Source organism: Adiantum capillus-veneris, chromosome 11 (assembly GCF_014529385.1).
Source record: "Adiantum capillus-veneris isolate H3 chromosome 11, ASM1452938v2, whole genome shotgun sequence".
In the NCBI taxonomy this organism is placed as follows: Eukaryota; Viridiplantae; Streptophyta; class Polypodiopsida; order Polypodiales; family Pteridaceae; genus Adiantum; species Adiantum capillus-veneris.
Window position 1 is genome coordinate 115287883 of NC_140941.1, and position 9811 is coordinate 115297693.

At 41.1% G+C, this 9811-nt stretch overlaps 1 protein-coding gene across 1 annotated transcript; it reads right to left on the reverse strand.

Moving 5' to 3' along the window:
• Nucleotides 1-515: 515 nt before the first annotated feature.
• On the reverse strand, nt 516-1014 carry LOC147447871 (uncharacterized). Its single transcript, XM_086524431.1, has 2 exons — nt 762-1014; nt 516-658 (listed from the first exon to the last, which is right to left on the reverse strand). The coding sequence occupies exons 1-2, from the start codon at nt 1012-1014 to the stop codon at nt 516-518; spliced, it is 396 nt and encodes a 131-aa protein (XP_086380557.1).
• Between the last annotated feature and the right edge of the window lie 8797 nt (nt 1015-9811).

The following is a 9811-nucleotide window of genomic DNA, read 5'->3' on the forward strand; positions in this document are numbered from 1 at the left end:
TCAAGCCATGAGCTTCTACTACATGCCTCCTTTGCAATCCACCCATTCAAGCACCTCCGGGCCTGAGGCAAGCACAATTCTAACCTCTTTGCCATGTCTCGGTAAGGGTTTGTGTTCCAGATGTACACTTCAACAATCTTGCTAGCCCCAAGAACAAACCACTCTGCAAAATGGTGCACATAGTGGTTCAGATTGTTGTCCTAGTTCACCTTCCAGAAGTGCAGCATGTCCACGTTAGATGGGCTTGGTCCCTCTCTCTTATCGTGAGTGACAATAAGTAGATCATTAATATTAATGATCAAGGCAGGCCTATTATCCTCCGAAAGGTGAGGGACACAAAACTGAGTTACTAGGGGTGTCTCCCGATCAAAGTGCCCAACATTACCAATCACTAGTATTTTCACTACAGTGCCCAAAAAACCACACCTAGTAAATTGTAGTGAAGATTGACACCATGAGACAAAAAAATTATCTTATAATCAAAATCAGTAAATAGCACAAAAAGCACATGTAACTTAAAGTTTCCAATGTGCGCGGGTTTTGGGGGGGTCTTGATTAGTACTTTTGTTTGGATATGGATGATGCACTCCTTCCTCTTGCTGTCGCTTGTGTTTTTTCCTCAGGGTATCTGCAATTACTAGTAATGTCTCCACATCCTCTGCATCCTCCACTTTATCCTTTGGGATCACAATAAGGTTTAGGGGAAAAAACCTAAATCTGCTCGAACAAAAATGAAACACTACATATATGCACTTCATTACCTTCCTGGTTGCCGGTTGAGACCTTGCTGGAGTCATGTCCAATGGTTTCCTTGCCATGGTTCTCAACCACGAAGGCCTCAGTCTCGGGGTCCTCCACTCTATCCCCACTTTTTACAATAGCCTTGCCATGTTGAAAACCCTCAGATAGCTCTATGTTGTTCTCATCAAGTTCATATAGTTCTATATTGTTCTTGTCAAGCTCAAGCAGACGAGAACTTTTGTCGGCATTGGTTTCTACGAAGAAAAAAATCATGTTAAGGGACTTGTCTCATGACAAGTGGATTGAAGCTGAGTATAGTGAACCCACGCTCTGGCTCTGTGTACTCAATTCTGAGGGCCAAGCACTTGGAAATTTCTGGAATCTTTACTGTGCACAATGGGTGAGTGCACTCTGCCATAGTGCCACATAGAACTACAAAGCAAAATGGGTGATATTTGTGTTGACATTCCAGCGAGAAGAACCCTGCCATGTGGTTAGCTGAGAGGGGTTTTCCATATGCAACACAATCACCCCCAATACACACAAATGGTTTCAAAACAGAGGCTTTAGTCGACGGTGAGGGGACAATGATGCCTCTACCTTTTCCTGGATATATTTGATGGTTGTATCCATAAATGCTCTTCAAGACGTCAAGGCTTCTAATTCAAATTCCAAAGCCATATTCCTTTCCTACCAACCATAGCATAAACAACAGCGGAGAGTAAGATCATTTCATGCTTGAATGGACTTAAGTGCACAAGCTTGAATGCTTCTTTTCAACTTCTTCTAAAGAATTCAAAGCAAAAAAAAAAAGCTTGAAGAAACTTATCAAAAAGATTTCTAGTCATTTCTTAGCACTTTCTAACAACTTGTTTAGCACTTTTTAACCACCTATTGAGGACCATTGAGCACTCTAGAGCACTTTCTAAACACCTGGTCACCACTTTCTAAGCACCTAGCTACCTCTTTCAAAGCACTTTCAAAGCACCTTCAAAGCACCTGGTTACCACTTTCTTGGTACCAAAAAGCATTTCAAATCACTTCCTGACCACTTATTGATCAACAGTAAGCACTTCAAAGCACTTTTGTCAGAGCACTTTCAAAGCACTTGGTTACCACTTTCTTAGCTAAAAATCATTTCAAATCAGTTTCTGACCACATATTGATCGACAGTAAGCACTTCAAAGTACTTTCTTACCACCTAGACTCCACTTTTACTCCTTGTGAGCAGTTAAAGTGCTTTAGATTGCAAATTGGTTACTTGAAAGCACTTTGAAATACTTTCTAAGCACCATTCAGTATTGTCGAGCACTTTCTAACCACCTGGCTACCACTTTCTTTGCACCATAAAGCAAAACTTACCACTTGGTGAAAACTTCATAACCACCTAGAAAGCAGTATAGAGCTATCAAAGCACTTCAAAGTACTTTGAAGGACCCTTTCACCACTTTGAAACACTTTCTTACCACCTATCAAGCATTTTCAAGCATATTGTAGGCACCATTGAGCATTTCAAAGCACTTTTAGGTGCTTTTAAGGCACTTGTGAGCACTATGAAGCCTTTTCTAACCACTTCATGAACAATTCCTACTTCAAGTAAGCAATTTAGACCTATCTTAAAGCACTTCATAACATGAAACCACTTGGTCAACACATTCTCCGTATCTATTGAGCAACTTGAATTTATCACAAAGCACTTCTAGACACTTTTAACAGTAAGCTGACCTGCAAGGAGTCCAAATCTTCTTTAAGCTGCCCTGAATCATTATTGACACCTGCCTTGGACAGCATCTTGGTGATAGCTGTGACCTCTACCTATTTGTGGTCTACCTCCGGTGGATCTGAATCAGGTGAGGTCTTGAGCACCTCCAGCTCCTTGTTTAGTTTGTCCAATTCCCTGTAGAAGTCACTGAAAGCAAAAAAATTCCCTTCATTTCTAAGCCACAGGTCTCTCTTTTGCTACAGCTGCACTTGCACTTCGCCCAACAACCTTTTTTGTTCATTCTCCTGGCCACTAAGTCCCTCCGCCATGCTAAGCACCAAATGAATATACATTGGCGTCTCTACTGCCTGAAATGGCTGCAGCTTTCTTGTCGACATTGTCGGCATTGATGACAAGGCATGTTCACAAATAAATGATTCTGTTTGAATGACACCTATCAAGCCATTATTGGTGCGGAACTTGTTGATCTTCCGCTCCCAACCCCCCTTTTTGCATCTTGCAATTTTCAAGGACACTGCCAACCAAACCTTGCCCATGCAATCCGATGTCCAGTCGGATCACTCACTGCTACTGGACACCTCTCATACACGAAGCCTCATGCAAATTTTTCTAGCAGCTCACCATTGGATGGGGTTGCTTGATATACCTTCTGGTACAAAAGTCGGCACTCGAACTCATCCCTCACATGGTTGAGAAATAGCTTTGTGCTTTTCTTGTGCAGACACTTGAAGACATTCAACCACTCCTCATCGGGGATATCTTTATCTATGAGCTCTTTAGGCAGTTTCCCCTCTAGGCTGAGCCCGTACTCCTCATGCAGTTCCTCGATTGAGAAGCAAAATCTTGATAGCCGCGGGTACTCCATTACTGCAAGCACCAAAAAACAGAGCTTGTTGAAAGCCTAGCTTTGCAAACACTAAAGCAATGGAAAAAACAATGCAAACCATACACATTCATACCTTTCAATGACTTCATTGACAACTTCTAGTTGGATGCAACGCATTCCAAAGTGCCAGGTAGAGCCTTTTCCCCCACTTTTGATGGACTGCTTCGCGTCGCGATCTCATTGGTTGGAGGGGTTTGATCTTGAAGTCCAGGTTTAGACATTGTGCCCTTCCCGATCTTGTGCCTTGGTAAACCGCTTGCAGGTGACTTCATCTTGCAGCCTACATCTTGACTGTATAGTAAAGAGGATGATCCATTCTTTGAATTTTTCATACAAAGTTCTCCAAGCATGGCTTTGTGAAGCTTCTCAAGTGCAAAGCATTAAGTTCCATCCTTCTTGAAGATTACCTTGCCCTTAATGCTCACAAATGTATCTTGATGGATCAGGAGGCGCCATTGTATGCCTTTACAGGCAAGCACCCTGGGTAAATCCCCTTCCTTTGTGCCTTAAGCCTAGGTCAAGGGGTAACAAACCCTGAGGATATTGTAAAAACCCTTGGTATTAAGTCTGCCATTTGTCCTATACTCACAGATGTAATTTACAAGAAAACCAACTAGCCATGATGTAATATCCAAAGCAATATACAAAAAAATTGTTCTTTTTATTGTTTTTTTGTCACTTTTTGTACTTTCTTCTTTCTATGGCTCATATTGGCCAATAAATCTTTATTCTTGCAGCATGCTCACACCTCCTCGACCATCCAAGCACCCAACAAATGTGAGGTGCCTCCCGATGACTTTTTTGAAAAACGAGATCATTTCCAAAATTCGGGTGCACACGGAGTCCGCGGGACTGCAACGGTGCATGGCGATGCTTGGCGGCACCACATGGGCCAAAAAAAGGCCCTGTGAACCACCTGGGTCAAAACTGATCGGTGCATAGGGCCTTTTTTTGGCCCGTGTGGTGCTGTCAGGCGTCACTGTGCACCGTGGTGGTCTTATGGCCTCCGCACCTGAAATGGTCGCGTTTTGCAAAGAAGTCACCGAGAGGCACCCCACATCCATCAGGTGCTTGGATGCTCGAGGAGGTTTGAAATCTGACAACTTGATTAAGTTAAATACTTCAAGAACACAAAGTACATAATTAATTATTACAGTTACTCCGAATGGTAGAACTTTGTCTCATTGATATTATATGAAAAGATTACAAATCTCATAAACAGAGGTCACATGGGGTAAACTAATTCTTATGGAGGCACCGTTCATTTCTCATATTGATCACTAGAGCTAGATCTGTATTTTTTAGGGTAACTCGCTTCGCATGCACCATACACGAAACGCCATCCTGGAACAACTGCACCAAAATGTCTCCTCGGTGGCATCATGTAAGGCCAATAGAGCTGCGCATTATATACGTGTTACCAAATCTGAATATTCATCTATTATTTCTCTCACCACCCAAGAAAAGGTCGCATTTGGTATTATTGGCTCGGTGCTCTTCAAATACTTTTGTATCTCACAGCAATCGTGCCTGGCTTCCATCACCGTCTCTACTACGCTATTGGTGATGGTGGAGGAGCCGCTTGTCTAGCCCATTGAGGAGGGTTGTTTTTGTACTTTTTCCTCTTCTCCTCTTGGGCATGTTTCTCTTTGGGTGTGAGATTGTTATTTTTCTTTTTAGCACATTGTTTCGCTCTCTGAGGAATTTTTAAAGGTCTTTAGCTCCTAACCTTTGCTTGTTGGGCGGTCTGAGCTCTATCCTGTTTCACTCTCCTCTCTACCTCTGCTCGTGCATATAAGTTAGCCAAGCGATCTCTCTTAGCATCGGCTCTCTGTCATTCTTCTTGCTTTCTCTATCTTCTTTGTTCTTCTTGCAATCTATGTGCTTCTTTATTAGCTGCTTATTTCTTTTCTATCTCTTTCATTCTCTTCCTCCTCTTGGCATCTCATGCTTCTGAAATGGGATCACGTGTTATTACTTTGATCTCACTTTGTTTGATCCAAAGGGGGAAATTTTTGTAGTGTAGTTGTTGTGGTTTCTTGAGCTTTAGATCCAACTGTTTCTTGAGCTCCAGGCATGTGACAACAAGTAAGGGCTCCTCATTAAGCAACGTACCTCGATATTCCTCTTCACCTGATCTTGTTTCTTGTGTGGGTCTGTTTAGAGATGTGATTGGTGGGAGATCCGGTAGAGGTGTGAAATTCGCATGATGTAGTGGCTAGAGATCACCAAAAATCTGTCACATGGTGTTTTGATCCTGTGGATTCAGAGGTTGGGAAAGTTATTGGGTGTTTGGAGTGGGTTGTTGTGTTAGGTTATCCACTTGTGGTTGAGGATGTGGATTTCAAGCGGTGGATTATATATGAGGTGCTAGATGCATATTTTCAGTGGTGTCAGTGGTAGTGGTGTCATTGTTGTGAGTAGTGGTGTGCTCTTGTGTATCATCCATGTTGTGCAAGATATGAGTGCGTGTATGTTTAGGCTCGAGAGGATCTTTTCAAATGTGCAAACAAGAAATGAATTTTAAGTTGTGAGTTTTGACTTATATAACAAATGTTTTTAAGAAAATCAATAAAATCACTCAGAATTTTAAAAAACTCCAAAATAGACCAAACTTGACCCATGGCACTACGATTGTGGCCTTAACAAATCAGGCTTTGCATTACAATGCATGTTTACAATAGAAATGGTTAGTGTAAAAAAAAAATAGATTTCCACCTAATGTCTATCATCACGCCTTGTCTTGCAGCATCGAAATTGATTGTTTACACTTGAAGCCTCAAGCTAACCACTTTCCCTATTCTACATTGCAAAGTTCGTTGTTCTCTAGTCTTATTTCTCTCTCTCCCCACTAAACCTCTGTAGAACCAATTGAACATCTCGTGAAGGGAATTTCTCTTTTTTCTGTCACCTCCATGTTGTGTATTTTGAAAATACATTGCTTTTGTTTGATACTGTGAGTGCTCCATTCCTTGGCTTCTCCAGATGCCTAATGAACCATAGGGGGGCGAGAAAAAATGCATTATGTGCAAAAAATGTGCTAAAATTAAAAAGAAACTTTAGTTTGCACACAGATACATTTCGACTGCAGGAATCAATTGTTCAACACACCATGTAATGTGTTATGTGTGTCTCCCCCCAAGCATCCATCATTTGCGCTATGAAACTATTGATTACAAACTTTAAGGTGGATATCTCATCATAGGTTAGCTTTGCCTTTTCAAGAAGATGAAAAATATCATCAGTAGATCGCCACACACAAGCACGCTTAATTCCTAGGGTTGATTTGTTACCTTTGTAGGTGGTAACGTCACACACCTTTTTCCACAACTAAAACTCATTGGGACTCCGGGAGTCAGAATAGTCTGAAAGCAAATGCCTAGCTTTAGTACCACCAATACATACTTTATTAGGACAATCTTGTGTACTTCCAAACACCTTCTTGTCCTTTGAAAGCTCAGTTGCACCCCCATGTAGACCAACACTCGATAGAATAGATTCAAGTTCTCGTATACACTCTTCTCTTATTTCTGCAGGCTCCATATTGCAAGCGTAATTAATATGGAGCACAAGAAACGTGTCAAGAATCTGTAGACATGCATGAAGGGTGCACACATACACATTTATCAGTGGTATTGGAAGAATAGAATCCCACTTTGGATCGTCTATGTTTCAATTAGGGGGGGCCTTGTTGGTCACAATTGAGGATACCTTGAAAACATTGTTGTAGTGCTTTACCCACTATTTGTGTAGTGGATACACCTTTTTCATAGTTGACCGTAACTTTTCCACCCTTACCCTTATAACCTTTCGACTTGCTGGCCTTCACACCCTTGCCCTCAGTTCCCATTGAGACTTTACTGTGGCAGCAATAAATACATGTAAAGAGGGTCATTGCACCTTGCTTGGTCCCTAACACACACTTGAGTGTTTTCAAGTCTCTTGCCAAATGCCACTCAACTTGGAACGTTCCTAGACCTGAAACATGCAATCTTTGTCCTTCTTGTTGTTGCCGAATGGCGTCAACGATCGTGGTGTGACTGAGATACCATTTCAGGGCCTCATGTGTCTGATGTGGGAGATGGAAAGCTGCTAGCCACCAAATATTATTCTCTAACTGAACACCTAAACATGTTTTTCCCTTCTCATTGGCATTTCGCTCAACATCGACACCCGCTAAGGCCCTGCTCATCAATGTAGCACTTACCCTTTTTAGTTGTTGACCTTTAACAATTTGGCACTCATAAAGCCTCATAACAAATATCACTTTGTCATCACACTCTTCCTCTATCAACCCATAAAATCTTATTTTTGACTCTTGGAGCTTCAACAAGTCAACAATGAACATACACATTGTTGAACTCGTTGTAGCAGAAGTTTTTTTTTTTCCCTTTAATGGCATGGCATCCTCCACATACTAAAATCCACCCAACAAGATTGCAACATTATTATTGGTGTGCTTTTTTGCAACACAGACACTATAAGGCGTTGGAAAAAACCTAAACAAACCTTTTGTCTGATGATTGAGTGTGACACTTCTATACAAAGCTTCATAGGCCTTAAAACTTATTCCTGCAATGTCACACACCTCCATCATCTCTTGATGCAACATAATTCTCTTTATCTCGCTGAAATGCTTCTTTCGCAAAACATTAGAAATGCCAACATTGGATGTATCATTCAATAGCTCAACCAAATCCTTTGTCTTGATGATATGATGCAGCAGAGCACGTTCTGTCGTTTGAGCATCAAAATCGATTTCCATCATCACTCGATCAAAGTTATCGCATATTGAATTAACGCTACACTAAACTACAAAAATGTAGGAAATCAGAAGCTTGTATCCGTATTCTTACCGAGTTTGATGGACATGTTTCTTTTGAGCTCCACCACTTGAGGATAGAAAGGAGATTGCTTGTCTCTTGCGCTTACAAATGTGTAGCCAAGGGGAATGTGTGTGAGATGACCGATTCGCCGATGCATATTCCGTGAAGTGTGATGTACTTGAATATAATTATCTAGTCGGCGCTCATGCTCTTCTTTTTGCTATTGTACTTTTTGATTGAGATTCTCCATCTCATCGTTCAGTTGCTTCGTCTTCTTGTTGGCTTCCTCTCTAACTTACTGTAGATCTTTTGCGAGTTTGCCTTGCAATGATGAATAGGAAACAAAGATGGTTACTTGCTTCCATTTCATTGACGAAATCTAAATACAATCTCCAGTAGTAGACAAACAATCCGTCTCTTCCATTTCTAGTAAAACGCAAAAGCTCAGTGACATTACGAGAGGGTGGTGGTGCATTGGTCATTGGATCACCAAGGCAAATATGGCCACCAACCCATAAGTTCATAGCTAATTTTCAACATTGGGATTTGATGTGCCAAGTCGCACAATAGCGTACTTCTGGTCCAAATCAGCGTTTAATCAATATCTTTTTGGCCTATTAGTAATGTCTTGCATTGGAGGGGCATTGAATATGTTTGTTAGCAAATCAAGCAAATTAGAGAGGAAATGTGTAATGGTGACTGCTACAGGCAGGAAAAGCTGGCTATGGAGGAAAAAAGTGGAGAGTACTCAAAGATAGTAGACAAGGATTATGTTGTGGAGGGAAGAAAGAGAGGGCGTGCAACTCAATCTCCTTTGAACTCAAATTGTTGATCATGAGAGTTGAAGGGAGAGAAATGCTGCTGCACACAAAGGTAATGGAGTTTTCCATTGCTCTCACCTAGAGCTAGAGTGAGACAAGCATGACACAGAGAGAGAGAGAGAGAGAGAGAGAGAGAGAGAGAGAGAGAGAGAATGAGATACATTAAAGAAAGAGAGTGGGAGAGAGTAGATCTACAACCTTGGAGCATCTTCACTTTCTGTTAAATGTAGATAACATAGAATGTCCTCTTAATGATTGGGAGGTGGAAGTGACAAGAGAGAAAAGGAGAGGGGGGAAAGAGAAAGAGTTGGCTCATATTTTAGAGAGAAAATGCAGTGAGAGAATATGCAAAATCTTCTTTTTTGCCAGGGGAGCTGAAAAGTGTTTCTTTTAATGAGAACCAAGTGAGAGAGAGTGTTTCATATGCTAGAGAGAGAGGAGAGAGATGGAAAAAAGACATTTTAAAATTCAGTTACCCACCTCTCTTTTGGGTTAAAATAGCCTATTTTCAAATACAAATTACAAGTGGTATTTTTAAAATTCAGTTATCCACCTCTCTTTTGGGTTAAAATAGCCTATTTTCAAATACAAATTACAAGTGGTATTTTTTAAATTCAGTTACCCACCTCTCTTTTGGGTTAAAATAGCCTATTTTCAAATACAAGTTACAAGTGGCATTTTTAAAAATCTCAGCATAGGCCTTTTTGCCCTGTCTTTTGGGCTTGTTCAGACTTGGCTCAAGCTTTAAGCATTTTCTTAAACTGCCAAATAAAGAGGCCCATTGATACCCCATTCACTTCCTAATACACACACA

What these genes read in the sequence shown, in the direction of transcription:
- LOC147447871 (XM_086524431.1), bottom strand. Translation starts at nt 1,014, where the DNA reads ATGATTTTTTTCTTCGTAGAAACCAATGCCGACAAAAGTTCTCGTCTG. An exon ending in CTCAACCGGCAACCAGGAAG is followed by an intron (nt 659 to 761) that starts GTAATGAAGTGC and finishes TGGAGGATGCAG; the next exon opens with AGGATGTGGAGACATTACTA.